General features: G+C 44.5%; 1 protein-coding gene across 1 annotated transcript in view; it reads left to right on the forward strand.

Annotated features, from left to right (window-relative positions):
* Positions 1 to 21,636, forward strand: part of HEATR3 (HEAT repeat containing 3) — a 126,909-nt gene that overhangs the window by 26,339 nt on the left and 78,934 nt on the right. The window contains exons 5-6 of the mRNA XM_077458350.1: positions 18,819 to 18,928; positions 19,014 to 19,154. Coding sequence (XP_077314476.1) covers positions 18,819 to 18,928; positions 19,014 to 19,154 — 251 coding nt within the window. The remainder of the gene's footprint in view (positions 1 to 18,818; positions 18,929 to 19,013; positions 19,155 to 21,636) is intronic.

Here is a 21,636-nt window from a genome sequence, read left to right on the forward strand (position 1 = left end):
GTTGACAAGACTACTTCTTGTTTTGGGTTCACGAAAGCCTCCCCAAGAGGTGCATGCCTTTCCTATCCATTCATTGCTGGAAAAGCTTATGTATTCTAAGCTCCTCCTTCTTTTTTTTTTTTTTTTTTTTTTTTTTTTTTTTTTCCTCCTAAAAAGTTTTCAACACTTTATCCTATGGAGGAAAAATTCACTAAGAAGTGGGAGATACCAGCAATTGACACTGCTATATCCTCTGTGAATAAAAGTTTGACTTGCCCTGTAGACAATGCTCAAATGCTTAGGGATCCAACGGATATAAAGTTGGAATTCCTATTAAACGCTTTTTCTCTGGCAGGTTCTGTAACTCAGCCTGCGCTGGCAGCAATCCTTGAGAGACCAGTTTAAACAGGTACTCAAGATTCTTCCTGATCAGCAGGCCCAAGATTTGGCCAAGCTACCAGGGGCGTTGTGTTTTGCAATAGATGCTATGAGAGATTCTATTCTCCATGCCTCATGCCTTACACTTGGGCTGGTGCATATGCGTAGAATTCTGTGGTTGAAAAATCGGTCAGCCGAAGCACCCTGCAAAAAACTCCTGGCTAGTTTTCCTTTTCGCAGTGAACGGCTGTTTGGGGATAATCTGGATACGTATATCCAAAGAATTTCTAATGGTAAAAGTACCCTTTTGCCAGTTGGGAAAAGGAGTAGGCGTATTTCATTTAAACGAGCCTCTTCTCCAGTGCCAGGAGCATCAGCCTCCAGGCAGTCTTGACGGCCTCCACTGTCAAATTCAAGAGGTAAACCTCAGGGTCAACCCCAGGGACACAAGTCCTGCGGAAGGAAACCTACAAAACTAAATACTAAAGCCTGCTTATAAAGGGGCCCGCCCCTTCACTTGAGTGGGGGGGGAAGACGTCTGCAGTGCTCAAGGATCCGGCAGGAAGAGTGTCAAGACAAATTGGTAACTTCCTCAATAACTGTAGGGTATAAACTAGAGTTCCGAGAGTCCCCATTTCCTCGTTTTCTCAGATCAAATTTTCCCAGGGATCCAGAGAAACGTCTTTCAAGCATTGGACCATCTTTGGTCTCAAACGGTGATATCAGTTGTCCCCATGGAAGAGCGGGGATATGGGTTTTATTCAAACCTTTTCATGGTACCAAAACCAAATGGAGATATCGGACCCATTCTTGATCTCAAAGATCTAAACCGTTATTTTTAATATCTGTAGTCTCCATCCTACAAGGTGGAGAACTTCTGGTGTCAGTTGACCTCAAGGATGCATACCTCCTTTGTACTGTTTGTGTGTGTGTGTGTGTGTGGATCAGTGCCATAAGGGAGCTGATTCAGGTAGTCAAGGCAAAGAAGAATCCTATTCGACTTTGCATGAGCTTGTTGGGAAAGATGGTCAATGGCCGTTCTTTTATGCTCAGTTTCATTTGAGACTGCTGCAAAACTGTACTCTACCGGCTTGGAACAAGAAGGTCCAAGCTCTAGATTTTCCAATAGGTTTGTCTCCAAAGGTGCACCATAGCCTCAGTTGGTGGTTGATGACCAAGAATCTGCAGAAAGGAAAATCCTTCCTACCAGTTACCTGGAAGGTGGTAACAGATGCCAGCCTTTCGGGTTGGGGAGCAGTCCTGGAAGAGGCGACTGTCCAAGGGAAATGGTCCGGATCAGAAATGACCTTGCCCATCAATATTCTAGAGATTTGGGCAGCGCGCTTGGCCCCGAGGGCCCAGACGTTTAGATTACTGCATTTGTCCTGTCCGGATCCAATCCGACAGCGCCACAGCAGTGGCCTATATCAATCACCAAGGGGGCACGAGAAGTTGTGCAACCCAGAGAGGTGAATAATATCCTAACTTGGGTAGAAAACAATGTACCTTGCCTGTCGGCAATCTTCATTCCAGGAATGGAGAATTGGCAGGCGGACTACTGAGTCGCCAGCAGTTGTTCCTGGGAGAATGGTCTCTTCACCCCAACATCTTCCTGGCAATATGTCAAAGATGTGGGATTAAGGACGTAGATTTGTTTGTGTCCAGGTTCAACAAAAAGATCTGCTAGCTTGCAGAACAGATACCTTGGTATTCCTATGGAATCTGTTTTCATTGATTTATGCATTCCTTCCTGCTCTGCTGCTTCCACGACTTCTTTGCAGGATCAAGCAGGGAAGTGATTCTTGTGGCCCAGGAGATCTTGGTTTGCAGAGATCATAAAGATGGCGGTAGTGGACCCTACCACCACATCCAGACCTTCTCTCACAAGGTTTGATATTCCATCCTACCTTACAAACACTAAATTTAATGGTTTGGCTATTGAGACCCACATTCTGAAGAAGTGTGGGCTGTCGGGTTCAGTGGTATGGGGTTAGAAATTAAGTTGGCCTTGAGTACTATCCAGGGCCAGGCCTTATCGGTATTATTTCAGCGTCCACTTGCTTCGCATTCTTTGGTTTGTAGCTTTATTCAGGGGGGTAACGCAGCTTAATCCTCCGGTTAGGTCACCCCTTTGACAAGGAAACTAGTTTTTCCTGTTACCCTTCTTGCAGAAGATATGGCTATCAGATTTGGCTGCTCTTTCTTGTAAAGAGCCATATTTAATTATTCACAAGGATAAGGTGGTATTGTGTCCACATCCTAACTTTCTACCAACCGTTGTCACGCTTTCATTTAAACTGGGATATTGTCCTATACGTCCTTTTTTTTTTTTTTTTTTTTTTTTTTTTTTCCGGTTCTATGGAAGAAAAGTCACTGCATTCTCTTGATGTGGTGAGAGCAGTGAAGGTCTACTTGAAGGCAACTGCTCCGATTCGAAAACCTAATGGTTTTTTGTTTGTATTTCCTGAAGGTCTTAAAAGAGGACAGGCGGCACCGAAATCTACTATTTCCAACTGGATTCAACAAGTAATTGATCAAGCTTATGGTTTTAAAGGGGTAGATTCCACCTTTTCAAATCAAAGCGCACCCCACAAGGGCTGTTAGTGCTTCGTGGGCAGTGTATCACCAAGCCTCCATGGCTCAAATCTGCAAGGCCGCAACTTGGTCTTCAGTCCATACATTTACCAGTTTCTATCAGGTAGATGTAAAAAGTCATAAGGGTATCGCCTTTTGTGCTGCAGGCAGCAGTATAAGTCCTCCAATATCGTGGTGCCCTAATTTTGTTGTCTGCCTCCCTTCAGTTGGCATTGTTCTGGGACATCACGCATGGCAATTACTATGGCTCTGTGTCCTGTGATGTACGCTTAAGAAAATAGGATTTTTATAACGGCTTGCCTGTAAAATCCTTTTCTTTGAAGTACATCACGGGACACAGAAGTCCCCTCCCTTCTGGTATACATGTGTATTGCTTTGCTAAAAAAAAACTGAGGTACTCCCAGTAGTGTGAGGGGATTATATAGGGAGTGGACTTCCTGTCTTGGGGTGTGCTAGTTTCCATCACCTGGTAACTACTATGGCTCTGTGTCCCATGTACTTCAACGAAAAGGATTTTACAGGTAAGCTGTTATAAAAATCCTATTTTTCAGATCGTCTCTGGAGATGTTCAAGTCTGGGCTCTGGCTGCGCCACTCAAGGACATTTAGAGTTGTCATGTAGCCACTCCTTTATCTTGGCTGTGTGCTTAGGGTCGTTGTCCTGTTGAAAGATGAACCTTCGCCCCAGTTTGAGGTCCAGAGTGCTTTGGAGCAGGTTTTTATCAAGGATGTCTCTGTACATTGCTGCATTCAGCTTTCCCTTGATCCTGACTAGTCTCCCAGTTCCTGCCACTGAAAAATCCCCACAGCGTAATGCTGCCACCACTATGCTTTACTGTAGGGATTGCATTGATCAGGTCATGAGCGGTGCCTGGTCTCCTCCAGACATGCCACTTTCCATTCAGGCCAAAGAGTTCAACCTTTGTTTCATCAGACCAGAGAATTTTGTTATGGACGGAGAGTCTTTCAGGTGCCTTTTTTGGCAAACGCCAAACGGCCTGTTATGTGCCTTTTTTACTGAGGAGTAGCTTCCGTCTGTCCACTCTACCATACGGGCCTGATTGGTGGAGTGCTGCAGTGATGGGGGTTCTTCTGGAAGGCTCTCCACAGAGAAAAGCTGGAGCTCTGTCAGAGTGACCACACGAGTACTTGGTCATCTCCTTGACTAGGGCCATTCTCCCCTAAATAGTTTGGCTGGGTGGCCCACTCTAACAATGGTCCTGGTGGTTCCAAACTTCTTCTATTTATGGCTGATGGCGGCCACTGTGCTCATTGGGACCTTCAATGCTGCAGACATTTTTCTGTATCCTTTCCCAGTTCTGTGCCTCGAGACGATCCTGTCTCGGAGGTCTACAGACAATTCCTTGGAATTCAAGGCCTGGTTTTGCTCTGACGTGCGCTGTTAACTTGGGAACTCTTTACATAGACCGGTGTGTGCCTTTCCAATTCATGTTTTAATCAACAGAATTTACCACAGGTGGACTGAATCAAGTTGTGAAAACATCTCAAGGATAAACAGAATGCACCTGAACTAAAAAATGTTGTTTAAGGCTAGGTTCACACCGTAGCGATGCGGGAACGCCGCGAATCCGCGGCGTTTTCCCGCATCACATGCTTCCCGCCGGCAGTTCACACTGCCCTATGCGGACTGCTGGGAGTGTCAATGAAATCTTAATGACACCCCCAGATCCGTCCGCATATCGCAGTGCGATCTGCACACTCGGACAGGAATCGGATCGCATGGTGTGAACACCCATGCGATCCGATTCTGCTGCGGACCAAAAAAAGGGTCCCGTGCGAGTTTGCGGCGGGTGCGATGCGAATTCAGCCATACTATCTGTATGGCTGAACTTGCATCGCTACAGAGATCGGATGTGATTTGCACTGCAGTGCGGTGCGAATCACATCCGGATCTCCCACCCGCAGCAGTGTGAACCCAGCCTCAATGGCAAAGGCTGTGAATACTTATGTACATATTTATTTATTTTTTGATTGTTAAATACATTTCCAAAGGTTTCAAACAAGCTTCTTTCAAAATGTCATTATGGGGTATTGTTTTTGAATTTTGAGGAAAATAATGAATTCAATCCATTTTGGAATAAGGCTGTAACATAACAATGTTGAAAAAGTGAAGCGCTGTGAATACGTTCCGGATGCACTGTGTGTGTGTAAAATATATATTGTAAGGGGGTTGGATGCAGGGCAGTATTCTAATGGTGGGCATACCACCGATCAATCTCTTTTTCGTTCAACCCACAGGCTGCATGGGGGGGAAAAAAAACCTTACAATATATGCCCAACAAGGATCAGCGATTATACTGGTGTGGTCTTACCAGACTGATGCCAGCAGGTTTTGGTATCGTTCTTTTTAGTCAGCTTTCAAGTAAAAGCAATCCTAGCGGCTAATTACAAGCAGTAGGAGGGAACGTCATTCAGTTTCGCCATATATAAACAGCGCCATTGGGAAAGCATCTTATCACACCAATCTTGGTGTGGTTAGATTCTGTGAGGGCAGAGGAGAGATCTAGAGTCTAATAGACCCCAATTTTTTTTTTTTTTTTTTTTTTTTTTTTTTAAAGAGTACCTTTCACTATCTTCTGCTATCATAGGGGATATTTACATTCCCTGTGATAATAAAAATCCATGAAAAAAATGAAAGGAACCGTATAAAATAAGTAATACAAATTAAATGAAAGCACTCCTCTAGGCAAATACCTTGGGGTGTCTACTTTCTAAAATGGGGTCATTTGCCAGGGTCTTATGCAATCTTTGCATTTCATGGCCTCCGAAACTGTGCTAGTTAGTCAGTAGGGATGGGCTGAATGGACCCCTGTTAAAACACCCTGTAGTTTTGGACCCCAATAACTAACCCCAATAAAGTCAATAGGACCCAAACATTAAACGTACCCACTTTGAAGGCTTATATGGAAGTAATTGGCCATACAATGGTTATAGGCCCTGGGGGACATGTATCAAAAAAAAAAGTTTGTAAAAAAACGTTATTTTTAAATGAGCAGTGCGGTTTTTGATTTTTAAAGTAAAAGCATAAAAATGAAAAATTCCTTCCAATAGAGTGCCTGGGGGGGGGGGTCCCCTTGGTCTATCTGTAAAGTGGCAGATCTGTACCATGTCTAGAATCTGCTGCAGCAATAATTGCATTTATAAAGCCAAAAAAAATTGATTTTTATAACATCTTCCCTGTAAAATCCTTTTCTTGGAACTACATCACGGGACACAGAGCACCAGTAATAACTGTATGCGTTTATACACCACCTTCAGGTGATGGACACTGGCATAATTACAGCCAGGAAGTCCCCTCCCTATATAACCCCCTCCCACACAGGGAGCACTTCAGTTTTGTAGCAAAGCAATACATGCATATCCCAAAAAAGAGTGGAGGCACCTCTGTGTCCGTGATGTACTTACAAGAAAAGGATTTTACAGGTAAGCTGTTATAAAAATCCTATTTTCCCAAGGCGTCTTTCAGGACAGCACCTGAGAGATAGTGACTCCTCCCCTCCTCGTTAGGAAACACCTTCTTCCTCCAAACTTTAAAGGGAGGCACCTCCCTACCACACCTCAGTTATTGTGTTTCCTCCGGCCCGGAGGGAACATCTTTTTGGGAGGGACTCAAGATCTCTTGGGTGTTCCTGAGGGACAGGGCTTCCTTCCCTTTTTTTCCTCCTTAGGGACCCGCTGTCCTCCCGACCTACCCAGACCTCGGCAGTGGTAGCAAGCGGGCTCCTCTTCCCCCTCTTGGTGCTCAGAGAGCCGAAGATTCAGTGGCCCACAAGTACGTAGGTGTGGCGGCGCACGTGCGCTGCCGCCATGTTTTTCCGGCGGTCGCGCCAGAAATGACAGAGCGGGTCACTGGGTCAGCGAAAACTTTGTTTCCGGCGTGGACGCAGGGGGGAGGAGGGAGGACAGGAGCTGGTGCCTATTTCCGCGTCCGGTGCAGATGCATTATGGGAGTCCGGAGGCGGCGTGTGAAGCCACAAGTGGAATTCTGCACACCTGCTATGGAAGAATCAGCGTCTGCAGCAGTGGGGACAGGCACCAGCAAAGTCCAGGTAGGAGGCAGCGGTTAAAGTCTGCCTTTTTCTCCTATTTCCTGGCTTTTGTTTTTCCCTTTTTTGTCTTTTTCTTCATAGGCTAAGAGCTCTGACTCAAAGAAGAGATGTCCTTCTTGCAGGGCCAAGCTGGGAGAAAATTGGAAGAAAACCTTATGCAGTGCCTGCATTACTTCTTTGGTTAAAGAGGAATCAGCCTCTGTATGTGAGGATCTGGTTGCCTCTGTAAAGGAGCTATACGCCACGATTCAGAATTTTCGTGACTCACTAGTAAACCCGGCTGCTAGTCAGCCTTTCACTTCAGAGTCTTCCCAGGGGTCGTTCTCTATCCCAGTGTTGGAATCTCTGCCTGAAGACCCTTCAGATACAGAAAAGCAGTCCACTGCTCTTTCCGTTAAGAATTCGGAAGAGAAGTTGAAGGAGACTGAGGTGGTCCCCTCTAAATTCAAACTGTCCCTTGAAGAGGTAGATGGGCTCCTTTTTAAAGCTATTTATGCTACGCTTGGCTTAAGTGAGGAAAGAAAGGAATTATCACTCCATGACCGCATGTATGCTGGGTTGGATGAGCCTAAGGGCCGAGTGTTCCCAGTTCACCCGGTCATCTCTGAGGCCATTAGGAAAGAATGGCAGGATCCAGAGAAAAAGCCCTTTTTTTTTTTTTTTCTCCAAAGCCCACAAGAGGTGTTTTTTCTTTCGAGGAGGACCCTGCAGTATTGTGGAACAAGGTGCCCAGACTGGATGCCGCCTTCTCCCAGGTCTCAAGGTCCACGGATCTGTCCTTCGAAGACATGGGAGTTTTGAAGGATCCGATGGACAAACGCATGGATCTTTTGCTCAAGAGATCATGGCAATCAGTTATGAGCAATTTAAAGCCAGGAATTTAGAATACTGGATCAACCAGCTAAAGTCACATATACCTGCAGATTCCCCCAAACAGGAAATCTTAGATTCTTTTCCTACCCTGACTGCGGCAGTTGCGTATATTGCAGACGCCTCAGCTGAGGCAATTAAGATGTCAGCCAGGTCAGCAGCTCTAACTATTGCTGCAAGAAGAGCCTTATGGCTTAAAACCTGGCCCGGTGATTCGGCGTCAAAGAACAAGCTGTGTGGGTTACCCTTTTCGGGTGACCCTCTCTTCGGCCCTGACCTCGATAATATTCTTGACAGGACAGCCGATTAAAAAGAGATCCTTCCCGGTCAAAAAGAAAAAACGGGTACCAAAACGTCTTTTTCGACCTCAAAAAACTCAGGATCAAGACAGCAAGTTGCAGGGGAGAAGGAAAAATTGTTCCACCCCCGAAGCCGAAAGGTAGAGGCGGAATTCTCTTCCGTCCTCCTACACAGGCCAAAAAATCTCAATGACTCGTCTCTGCAGGTGGGCGGAAGACTACGAGAGTTTCTTCCGCAGTGGTCAGGGATAACTTCAAATCAGTTTATTCTGACCATTCTCTCGCAGGGTTACACACTCGAGTTTGCCAACAACCCCCCCAAGAAGGTTCTTGATTACAAACACCCCGCTGGACTCGTTAAGGGCCCTGGCCATGAAGTCCTCTCTCGAGGAACTGATGCAGCAGGGTGTAGTAGTACAGGTGCCCCTGCAAGAACAGCATGTTTTCCTAGTAAAAAAAACTGACAGGAAAATTTCGGTTGATTCTCAACCTAAAACCTTTTGAACGAGTCCATCAGGTACAGAAGGTTCAAGATGGACTCAATTTTCTCAGTCAGGAATCTGCTGACGCCAGGATGTTTTATGGCGTCAGTGGATTTAAAGGATGCATACCTGCATGTTCCAATCTCGCCCCAGTCTCAGAGGTTCCTCAGGCTGGCTGTGAGGTTGGGGGGTGTGGTTCATCATCTCCAGTTCAGGGCCTTACCCTTCAGTCTGTCATCATCTCCCCGAATTTTTACCAAAGTGATGGCATAAGCTTTAGCTCTGCTGTGACTTCAGGGAATTGCAGTTATTCCTTAGACGATCTGCTGTTTTTCGCCCCATCCAGCGAAGAATTGCAGATCAAACTAGGCAAAGCTCGCAGCCATCTGGAGGTTCTGGGTTGGATTTTGAACCTCCAAAAGTCTTCCTTAACCCATCCCAGGAGATTCGGTTTTTAGGGTATCTAATAAATTCGCTGGATCAAAAGATCTTCCTTCCCTTAGACAAAAAGGACAGGATTTCCGGTGCAGTGTCTTTACTGCAGACCAGTCAAAATCTGACGGTAAGACAGGTTATTTCAGCTTTGGGGGTTCTAACCTCAACAATGCCGGAAGTCCAGTGGGCAAGGCTGCATTTCAGGTGTCTGCAGGCTTTTCTTCTAAGATCTTGGGATCACACAGTGGCATCCCTAGAGGCAGAGGTAAGAGTGCCAACCCAGGTGAAAAGGTCCCTATGGTGGTGGAAAAGACAGGATATCCTATCAGAGGGGTTAGTCTGGGCCTTTCCAGTCGAGAAAAGACTAACAATCTACGCCAGTTCCTGGGGGTGGGGAGCCCACCTAGGAACACGTTTTACTCAGGGATCTTGGGCCAAAGAGGAGGCAGTAAGGTCCTCAAACTGGAGGGAGCTCAAGGCGATTGCCTTGGCTCTGGAGTTGTTTGTTCAGGAGCTTCAGTCCCATCATGTTCAGGTCCTAACGGACAATGCCACGGCGGTGGCTTATTTAACCAAGCAGGGGGGTACAAGAAGCAGGTCGCTCCAAGTACTGGCCATGGAGATCCTTCGGTGGGTGGAAAAGCATTTGTTGTCTCTATCAGCAGTCCACCTAAAAGGGGAGTTAAACAGGTTAGCGGACTTCCTAAGCAGAAACCCTATTTGGGAAGCGGAATGGTCTCTAAACCCAGAGGTCTTCGCAATGATTGCCGGGAAAGGGGGACTACCAGAGTTGGACCTGTTCGCCTCAAAGGACAACGCCCAGGTTCCCCAGTTCTTTTCCCTGGACAGTCGCGATGGGTCGCTGGGCACAGATGCGCTAGCATATCCATGGGATTTCCGTCTTTGCTACGCTTCCCCCCATTTCAGTTAATTTTAAGAAAAATTCAGAAGGAAAGGGTGCCAGTTATACTAATCACGCCCTTTTGGCCAAAGAGGGCCTGGTTTTCGACCATTCTAGGTCTGGCAATCAAGCCTTGTTGGCATCTGCCCCTCATGCACGATCTGTTGTTGCGGGGCATAGTAAACCATCCAGGAGTGGCCATCTTGGCTCTCACAGCCTGGTTTCTGAAAAGCAGCTCCTTTAGGAGCAAGGGTTTTTCCAGCCGTTTGATCTCAACACTTTTGGCAAGTAGGAAAAGGGTTACAGGGGTCATTTACTCTAAGGTTTGGAAGCGTTATAAAACGTGGTGTTTTTCAGCCGCCCTTGTGCCAGGGAGCCTTGTCTCCATCTTGGAGTTTTTACAAGATGGAGCAGACAAGGGACTAGCAGTTAGTACCCTGAAGGTACAGGTAGCGGCACTGACATTGTTCTTAGAAAGATCTGTGGCCTCAGATCCACTGGTAATCAGATTCTTTAGAGCTCTCAAGAGGTCTAGACCAGCGCCTATTAACCACTTAAGGACCAGGCCTCTTTTTTCAGACTTGGTGTTTACATGTTTAAAACAGTTTTTTTTGCTAGAAAATTACTTAGAACCCCAAACATTTTATATTGGTTTTTTTTCTAACACCCCATAGAATATGATGGTGGTCATTGAAATACTTTTTTTCACACCGTATTTGCGCAGCGGTCTTACAAGCGCACTTTGTTTTGGAAAAAATTCACTTTTTTGAATAAAAAAAAAAAACAGTAAAATTAGCCCAATTTTTTTTTTATATTGTGAAAGATAATGGTACGCCGAGTAAATTGATACCCAACACGTCACGCTTCAAAATTGCGCTCGTGGAATGGCGTCAAACTTTTGCTTCAAAAATCTCCATAAGCGACATTTAAAAAATTCTACAGGTTGCATTTTTTGCATTAGAGGTGGTCTAGGGCTAGAATTGCTCTCGCTCTACCGATCGCGGCGATACCTCACATGTGTGGTTTGACCACCGTTTTCATATGCAGGCGCTACTCACGTATGCGCTCGCTTCTGTGCGCAAGCTCGTCGTGACGGGGTGTTTTTAAACTTTTTTTTCTTATTTATTTTAAGTGATTTTTATTTATACACTGTTTAAAAAAAAAAAAAAAAAAAATGGATCACTTTTATTCCTATTACAAGGAATGTAAACATCCCTTGTAATAGAAAAAAGCATGACAGGTCCTCTTAAATATGAGATCTGGGGTCAAAAAGTCCTCAGATCTCATATTTGGGCTAAAATGCAAGGAAAAAAAAAAATGAAAAAATGACATTTAAAAAAAATATATACCTTTTTAAGAGGTATGGGTGGAAGTGACGTTTTGACGAATTTTAACTCTGCAGAACGTGGGTCTGGAAAAAAACGAAGGTAGAGAAATATCCTGGTTCACATGAAAAATGGATACTACCTTAGGTAAAGGATCACCACCTTATCTTTATGGATGATCAAGTATGGCTGTTTACAAGAGAAGGCTGCTAATTCAAACTCTCCCTGCAGAGGTTATTGCTACTAAAAATACAAATTTCTTTGTCACAAGGACCAATGCTTTATCTTAGAATGCAAGATGGTGTAAACTCCCAAAACTCTACTTTGTACCCCAGAGACAAGACCTTACCCATTTGTCCTGGATTTCCTCCCGTCGGACTCCTGAGAACTGCTGGAGCCTCCCCCCCCCCTCAATTGAGGGGGGGAAGACTGTCCCCAAAGCTTGTTCTGAGGCCTTCCTCTTGGAGTTGATGGCAGAGGCCGTCGTAACTGTCTGGAGGCTTTTACCCCTGGTGATGGAGAGGCAGAACGTTTGAAAGAAACGCTTACTCTTCCTTTTTACTGGAAGGAAGGTACTTTTTCCACCAGATATCTTTTGGATATATTTATCCAAGTCATCCCCAAATCATTCCCCATGTAAGGGAAAACCAGTCAGTCTTGCAAGGCAACTCTCACTTTGACTTTGGATAGAAGTAACGGGTGCATAAAATGAGTCTTCGGGTGTCGCTGGCGCCTTCCCGCTGTAACCTTAAAAGTACTCTTGATGAAAGCAAGAATTGGCCCTGCTGTAAAAAATTGCAGTGATATGCACCTCGAACAGGTGCTGAAAAAGATGGTCTTTGGGTGTTAATTGTGCCCATGAAACCTATACCAAAAACATTCTTCTAGATGAGATTATTGAACACCCCCAAATCTAGGCAGCCTCAAAGTCCCGCAGAGATTCCACATCCCAAAAAGACTTAATCAGTGACATCAGCATCAGGGGCTTCATAGCTGGTAATCCAGGATTGATTCATTTTTATAAAAGTCAAATGGTCCATGGAGTCTGTGGACAGACTTTCTATGATCGGTAATGAAACCTCCTGCAGCACTGAATACTGCTCTGAAAACACTATAATATAACGCACCAAACGTACAGTGACGCGTACAAAACGATATGGTGTTAAAATGGCAGTAACGCACACCGAAGTAAATGGCGTTTAAACTGTCAGTAACGCAATCAAATGGACTGTGTTCAATCATCCCTTCACTGCACTGACGCTATCTGAACTATCCCTACTTATACACTAATGTAAGTATGAATGACACGGTCTCACTACACTACAGTGAAACTATCTGAGCTATCCCTACTCTAGCTGCACACTATGCAAAGCTGAATGATGGTCCTCCTCGCTACACTCACTCTATCCCTAGACTGATACTGAACTAATATTCTACAATGACAATTGAAGCAAAATGGCACACTAACTAATAGCATTGATTAGAGTCCTGTTCCAGCTCTGGCTGCCATTGAAAAAAATACTTTTATGCTGTGGGGTGGGAATGAGCCATGATTGGATAAAGTCATGATGACCATGTCCAATCATGACTGACAGTGCTATGTGCCCTGAATGGCTAAAGCTCTCACTGCTTCAGCCAATCGGTGCTGCAATGCATTGTGTTCGGTTTGGGAGGCCGAACAAATGGTGAAAGACCTGTTTTGGCTGTTTGTCGTACGTCCAAACAAAGACCGAACTTATCGAACTTATGCTGTGGCCGAACTGTTCACCCATCCCTAGTAGGGAGGAGTGAAATAAAAAATTTGGTGCTCTTAGCCTGAAGGCGATGATTGGTTTTCGCGGTCCTGTACGCAGCTAGTCTCCCATTTGTTATCCCTGTACTCAGGAGAAGCAGCAGAATGTATATTGGGGTGTAATTTCACATATTTAGTGACAACTCTGTGTAAAACAAAAGAGAATTTTTAATTTTCCTGAACCTTCTGGCAAAATATAAAATATTCCATGGACTCAACATGCCTCTCAGTAAATAGCTTGAAGTGTCTACTTTCCAAAATTGGGTCATTTGGAGGGGTTTGTGCTATCTTGGCCTTTCATGGCCTCAAACTGTGATGGGTAGTGAGAAGGGAATGTGAAGGTGTCCTTTGCGCTACTAGGAGTAATAGGTGATAATGTCTATCTCCAAAATAATGTAAAGTGATATATCCAAATAATTGCTGCAAAATCTATTAGTGTTCACAATAACACAAAACAAATGGTAAAAATATGTATAAGGCCCCTTTCACACTGAGTTGCTTTGCAGGCGCTAAAGTGCTAAAAATAGCGCCTGCAAAGCGCCCTGAAAGAGCCGCTCAGTGCACTCCAATGTGAAAGGCTTTCACACTGAAGCAGTGTGCTTGCAGGAGGGTAAGAAAAGTCCTGCAAGCCGAATCTTTGGAGCAGTGTATTTACCGCTCCTAAAGCGCCCCTTCCCATTGAAAACAATGAAGAAGCGCTCCAAACCCACCTGTAAAGCGCCACTGCAGTGGCGGTTTGTGGTGGTTTTAACCCTTTTCTGGGCGTTTAGCGCCAATAAGATGGTAAAGCGGCGCTAAATATAGCGCCGCTTTACTGCCAGCGGGCTGAGCGCCCCAGTGTGAAAGTAGCCTAAAGGTGTCCATTTTATAAAGCGGTGAAATCTATTCACGGCTTCATTCTCCGGCATTCTCAGAGGAGATCTTTCTCCTCTGTGCCAGTTTATGAAGCGGAGTAGATCACTTCACCTTCTGAGGAGTGAAGCGATCTACAAACACTTCCAACACTGGAGAATGGCCCCTGATACTGGAATCTAGTGAGACTTTACGAGATTACAGCACCAGAAATTCACAGAAACACCAATATGTCAGTTTATTAAGTAGTGATAATTTTTCACCGCTCAGTACACTGACAGACGACATGGTTAATGTCGGTAATAAATAGTCCCACTACATAAAAAAATAAAAAAATGTATATTATACAGGGGGACATGGTTACTGTCTTGGGGGGGGGGGGTCTGAACGAGGCATAAGGAAGTTTAATTATCTTCCTCCTTTCCTCCACAGATTTCCTCCACACACCCCTTCACTGCCAGTGTCATTTACACAGGAATCAGTGCATTTTGTATAGCACTGATTGCTGTATAAATGACAATGGTCTCAAAAATGTCCCATGTGTCCGCCATAATGTCGCAGTCACAATAAAAATCGCTGATGCCTTAAAACTATCCCTTATTTTGTAAATGCTATAACTTTTGCGCAAACTAATCAATCGCTTATTGCGTATATTTATTTATTTTTTTTACCAAAAATATGTAGAAGAATACGTATCGGCCTAAACTGAGGTAAACTTATATATATAAATATTTTTGGGGGGTATTTATTATAACACACTAAATGCGTTTTTTTTTATTTTTATTTTTTTTTTTTTAAGTTGACACTTTTTGTTTATAGCGCAAAAAATAAAAACCGCAGGGGTGATCAAATACCACCAAAAGAGAGCTCTATTTGTGGGGGGGATTCAAATTTTAGTTTGGGTACAGCATTGCATGACCACGCAATTACCAGTTAAAGCAGCGCAGTGCCAAATTGTAAAAAGTGCTCTGCTCATTAAGGGGGCAAATCCTTCTGGTCCTTAAGTGGTTAACACGTTCACTACCTAAATGTCACCAAGTGCCTGCATTCAGTGCCTGGCACTGAGACTCTTTTCTCTCCCAGCCTTGTGTAGTGAGAGAAAGTGAGATCCTTTTTATTGGTGGCGGGAGAAGTGCCCACCCCCCTTCCACCGCTTACTGGACCCGTCGGTAGCGGCGGAGATTATCTCATCCTGTCCTGTGGATGCCTGGCTGCCAACTGAGGGGAAGCTGGCCCATAGCATGGGAGGGCGGAAGCGACATCAAACGCCACTTCCGCTCATAGTTCTTAAAGAAGGTTTTCCCCTATTTTTATTTTGATGAAAGTGTAGGCATCGGCTGTATTGTTGAACAATTACTGGCTGATTGGCCATACTAATGTACAGATATTTAACCACTTCGGACCCAGGCCAATTCTGACATTTCTCTCCTACATGTAAAATTCCTTTTTTTTTTTTTTTGCTAGAAAATTACATAGAACCCCCAAACATTATATATGTTTTTTTAGCAAAGACCCTAGAAAATACAATGGCGGTCATTGCAACTTTTTATCTCGCACTGTATTTGCGCAGCAATTTTTCGAACGCGTTTTTTTCAGAAAAAAAAACAGTTTCATGCTTAAAAAAAAAAAAAAAAAACAGTAACGTTAGCCCAATTTTTTTGCATAATGTGAAAGAGGAGGATACACCGAGTAAATAGATACCATAGATACCCAACATGTCACGCTTCAAAATTGCACGCACTCGTGGAATGGCGCCAAACTTTGGGATACAGAGGAGGTCTAGGGCTAGAATTATTGCTCTCGCTCTAACGTTCGCGGCGATACCTCACATGTGTGGTTTGAACACAGTTTTCATATGTGGGCGGGACTTACGTATGCGTTCGCTTCTGTGTGCGAGCTCACGGGGACAGGGGCGCTTTAAATTTTTATTTTTTATTGTTTTATTTTTTTTTAGTTTTACACTTAAAAAAAAAAATTGACTTTTATTCCTATTACAAGGAATGTAAACATCCCTTGTAATAAAAATATGGCACGATCGGACCTATTTACAGTGAAATATGGGGTATTTAAGACCCCATATCTCACCTCTAGGCTGGGAAGAATAAAAACAAAACACAAAAAACGATCCTGGCTTCCTAGCCAGATCGGCGCCGTTAATTTGAATACCGAGGCCGGGCGTGACATCATAACATCACGCCCGGCCTCCGAACGATCATAGAGACTCCGGGGACAATCTAGTTCGCCGGAAATCTCTGATTACTTGCTGGGGCGGCGGATCCTGTGACCGACTCACCGATGGAAACGGTGAGTCGGTAGAAGCACCGGAGGGCGGCGGGAGGGGGGGCGTCCCCTCCCGCAAGAACGATCAAGCGGTGGAACAGCCGCTATGATCGTTCTTATGGTGTAGGGAATCGCCGGCTGAAAAACGGCAATATCTGAATGATGCCTGTGGCCTCGGGCATCATTTAGATATAACCACCGGAACCCCATGACGTCAATAGACGTAGTGTGGGAACCAAGTGGTTAACTGATTAAACTCTTCCAGTTTGTTCTATTTGCTGTAAAGTGCTTAATTGGATTAACAGGCATGTTCTGTGTGCATTAGTCCACAGAGAACAATAAGAATAATCTTTGTTTAGATTTCTTATCTTTTACAACCCAGTTTCCAAAAAACTTGATTTGTTGTGTAAAATCTACATAAAAACATAATGTAATGATTTGCAAGTCCCATAAATCCATGTTTTATTAACAATGGTAAATAAACATATCAAATGTTTAGGCTTTGTTCACACTCCTGCGATCTGACTCAAAGACCCAAAATTGCAGGACATGTGAAATGCCATGCGTCTGAGAGCAGTTCCAATTGACACTACTGATGTCGCTGCGACTTCAGAAAAGGTTCCTGCAATACTTTGCTACGACTTCAGTGCAACAAAGTATAACAGTCCTATCAAAGTCAGACTCTAAACGTTGCACTGAAAATCACTCAAGTTTGGAGCCGACTAGTGTGAACCAAGCCTTAAACTGAATAAATGTACTATGTTAAGAAAAAAAGGGGTCATTTTGAAATTGATGGCAACAACATGTCTTAAAGTTGGGACAGGGCAACAAAAAGTTGGCAACGTAAGTGGTAATAACCAAGGAGTTGGAAGAACATGTTGCTACTAATTGGGTTTATTGGCAACAGGTCAGTAACATGATTTGGTATAAAAAGAGCATCTTGGTCAGCGTGCCTCAGAAGTATAAATGGGCAGAGGTTCACTAATCTGTGAAAAGCAAGCATCCCATTGTAGAACAATTTCGTAATAATCCTCAATGTAAAATTGCAAAGACTATTAAATATATCTACAGCAGCCCTCAAAAATTCCACCTGCCTGCTCGCTTATTGCAAGTGGAATTTGAGGGCTGGCGAGCTATGGCTGCTTGGGAGCCAGGGGAGTGAGTACCTGTATGGGATCCGTTCTCCCAGCGATCGCGGAGGGGATGATCGGAGCGTGGGGAACATCACTAGTGGCTTTCATTTCAATTGCTGTGTTCCCCGCACTCGCTGTCGCATACCACCCCTCCTCCTGGTCCTGGGACTTTCGTAGACAAAACACACGTCCAATCCCAGGACCTGTGATGTCTATCAAAGGTCCCGGGCTAGGAGGCAGGGCTGTATGTGACAGTGAGCGGCGTGAACACAGCAATTGAAATGAAAACTGATGTGCCTCGGCACTTTCATCCAGCTGGCAATTCCTCTCCTCTCTTCCCCTGCAAAGGTAGGCTGCATTGATGGGCATGGATAAAGTTGTTAAATGTTTTATGCAGAATTAAGTTACAAAAATAAATATTAAGTGTCATTTCTTGAGATAATTTAGGCATGATTTTATGGTTGCCCACTGCATGGGCTCAGGCATATTTCCAAAATCACTGTCTGAACACATATCTGAACATGATCCAGAAACACTGCTGTCTTTTCTCTGGGCCAATTCTCATTTAAAATGGTCTGTTGCAAAGTGGAAAAAAAGTTTTCTGGTCAGACTAACTGAAATTTGACGTTCTTTTTTGCAACCATGGGTGCTGCATCCTCTGAACTAGGGAAGGGGGACTTTCCTGCTTGTTATCTGTTCAAAAGCCCGAATCTCTGATGTTAAGGGGGTGCATTAGTATGTATGGAATGGGCAGCTTGCACATGTGGAAAGGCACAATCAATGCTGAAAAATATATATCCAGATTTTGGAGCAGCATACACCCCATCCAGGTGGTGTGTGTGTTTGTGTTTTTCTTTTTTTTAAATGCTAAAGCGCCTGCAAAACACTCAAAAAACACCCGTGTGAAAGGGGTCTTAGGAGGGAAGTTTAAGGAAAAAACGTACATTTAAATGCCCATCAATGCAGCCTTATCAGTGTCCATCTGCAGCATTGTCCATCAGTGCACCCTTGCCCAGTCTCTTTGCAGTCTTGCCCTGATTTACATTTGGTGCCGATCCCCCGCTGACGGAGAGGAGCGAGCGGAGCCGAGATACACAAAGCCAAAGTATACTTGGCTCCTCTCGCAGTCCCGCCCACCTCCACTGATTGAGAGAGGATCGGGGAGGTGGGCGGTACTGTAAGAGGAGCCGAGTAAAGCTGAGTATACTTTGGCCTTAATGTATCTCGACTCCGCTTGCTCCTTTCCCCACAATCAGCGGGAGATCGGCGGGTATCGGCGTATAGCACGCACCCACGATTTCCCCCCTGATTTTAAGGGGGAAAAAAGTGTGTATTATACGCTAATAAATACGGTACTTGATAAGAAACGTGCTTTAAGAATCCATTTTGATACACAATAACTGGTTTCTCACTCTTGCATCCCTATAGTGAAAGCAATAGTAAAGCCTTATCCGTCTTTGACAAGGAAAACTGTGTGGACATTGTTATCCAGTGCCTAAGCAAGTTCCCGACTAACATAGAACTTGCAATCTCTGCAGGTAGCGTCCTTTGTTTTCATTTTTATAGTTAAAGTCCATATTCTGAAAAGGAATAATTGCACAGCAGTTTGTTTTGTTTCCACAGCTTACTGTCTACAGACAGTCACTGAAGACAACTCCGAATTGTTGGCCTCCTTGGATGCTGCTTCCCTGCAGACGTTGGAATCTGTTCTTGGCATCACTGCAACTACAATGGAGATGCAACTTTTAAAAACTTTGGTTGCAGGTAAATGGATGATCACTTCAGGTTCTAATAACTTCTCAATTAAGCTTTGAAGATGGCTTGTCCACCACGTAGGGGTTGTATATGAATTACAAGTCCCCCAACACACACATATGCATGCGCGTGCACACACACACACACACACACACACACACACACACACTGCATTATATGCTGTATTTCTTTATCGTACATCACAGGACACAGAGCATCATAGTAATTACTATGTGGGTTATAGGCCACCTTCAGGTGATGGACACGCTCATGGCCTAGGAAGGATTGATGTGTCGGGGTGTAATCAGAAACCCCCCTCAGAAGAAGCAGGGTGTGCTTTTATTCAAATCTCTTCACAGTACCGAAACTGGAGATGTCAGACCCATTTTTATTTCTTAAAGATCTGAATTTTTTCCTAAACATCTGCTCCTGTCACATGGAGTCAGTCTGGTCAGTTGTATTCATCCTATGGGGAGGAGAAGTTTTAGTATGAATAGACATCAAAGATGGTTATAGTTACAAAGATGTATGTCTATATGTGCCAATTTTCCTCAGTTCACGGCCTTGCCCTTCTGGTTAACCACTGCTCTCTGGGTATTTACAAAAGTTCTTGCCCCAGTACTAGCAAGACTAAGAAGCCAGGGTAATGGTAGTAATGGCATACCTTGATCTACAGCAGCAGGTCATCTGTCGTTGGCACCATTAAACCAAGGGTGTCCAGTACAGTCTGTAATCTGGAACACCTGGGCTGGATTCTCAACCTAGAGAAATCATCCTTGAGATCAGTAAGTATTTTTGCTCTAGGCAAAATCAAGGTTATAAGGAAGCTGGCCCAGGTAGTTAAGGCGAGGAAGGGTTCTTCCATTTGCCTTGGCATGAGTTTTCTAGGGAAGATTCTGGCTTCATTCAAAGCAGGTTCCTATGTCCAGTTTAAAGATTGGTGCAATACAGTATTCTGTCTGCTTGGCTTATGCAGTGAATCTGGCCCCAAGGGTGCGCCAGGGTCTCAGTTGGTGGTTGAGAACCAGGTTTTTTCAGGAAGGGAAATCCTTCATTCTGGTTACTTGGAAATTAGTAACGACAGATGCCAGCCTATGGGGCTGGGAAGCAGCCCTAGAAGAGACCATTGTTCAAAGAAAATGGTCTGAGTCCACAATGTCCTTGCCTATCAACATCCTGAAGATTCGGGCAGTATGTTTGGCTGTAATAGCCTGGACGTTCAGGTTGCGGAATGGTCCCATCAGTGACTATGCCACAACAGCGGCCTATTTCAATCCCCAAAAAGGGGGCACCAAAAAACTCATGCAGCTCAGAGGGAGGTGAACCATGTTCTCTTGGGCAGAGGAATATGTCCCTTGGCTGTCTGCAATCTCTATCCCAGGGGTGGAGAATTGGCAGGCAAATTTTTCTGAGCCACCAACAGTTCAGGAGAATGGTCTGTACACCCTGATGTCTTTCTAACCATATGCCAGAAAGGGGGTACCCCTGGACATAGATCTATGTGCATCTAAGTTCAACAGGAGGTTGTACAACTTTGTTTCAAGGACAAGGGATCCGCTCGCCTATGGGCTTGATGCTTTAATGACTCCTTGGGATCAGTTCTCACTGATCTATACGTTCCCGCCAGTTCAGCTGCTACCGCAACTGTTACGCAGGCTCTTGGGAGAAACGGAAGCTGTTAATGCTAGTGGCCCAGTAGAGCCTGGTATGCAGGAATCTTAAAGATGGCAGTAAGGGGACTCTTGGTCTCTTCCATCTCGGGCAGACTTGCTTTCCCATGGGCTGGTGTTCCATCCTACCTTACAAGCACTAAATGTGACGGTTTGGCTATTGAAACCCACATTCTAAGGAGTATGGGGTTTTCAGGTTCACTAATAACTACTCTGATTAATGCAAGGTAGCCGGCCTTTAGGAGCATTTACTATAGGGTCCGGAAGGCCTACGTTTCTTAGTGTGAAACCAAAAGATGGCATTCTCAGAAGTATGTCATAAGTAGAGTGCTTGCCTTGCTACAATTAGGAGTAGAAATGAAGTTTGCTGTGAGTACTATGAAGGGTCAAATCTCGGCCGCTTGCTTTGCATTCTTGGTTCGGGCCTTTATACAAGGGGTAATGCTTTTAATTACACCTGTTAGGCTGCCCTTGTGCCCATGGGATTTGTGTGGTTTTGTCACCTTTTACAGTCAGCCTCTTTCTCTTTCTTCTTCCACCCAACCCCCCCATTTTTTTTTTTTTTTTTTTTTTTTTTTTTTTTTTTGAGCTCTTGCGCCATGTCCCCTTAATCCTTGTGACAGGGAAATTGGTGTGTTTTGGTTCTGGTAACTTCTGCAAAAAGAGTTCCAGCGTTGGCAGCTTTTTCTTGTTAAAAGCCATACTTAATCATTCTTAAGGATAAGGTGGGATACTTTGAAAGCTTTCTTGAGGGGTCTTATGATCCAATCAATAGCAAAAATAAACAGAAAGTCTAGGGAACAGGAGGTACAAATATGGAG

Source organism: Lithobates pipiens, unplaced genomic scaffold, assembly GCF_037356315.1.
Source record: "Lithobates pipiens isolate NorthernLeopardFrog02 unplaced genomic scaffold, aLitPip1_a1.2 Scaffold_10, whole genome shotgun sequence".
In the NCBI taxonomy this organism is placed as follows: Eukaryota; Metazoa; Chordata; class Amphibia; order Anura; family Ranidae; genus Lithobates; species Lithobates pipiens.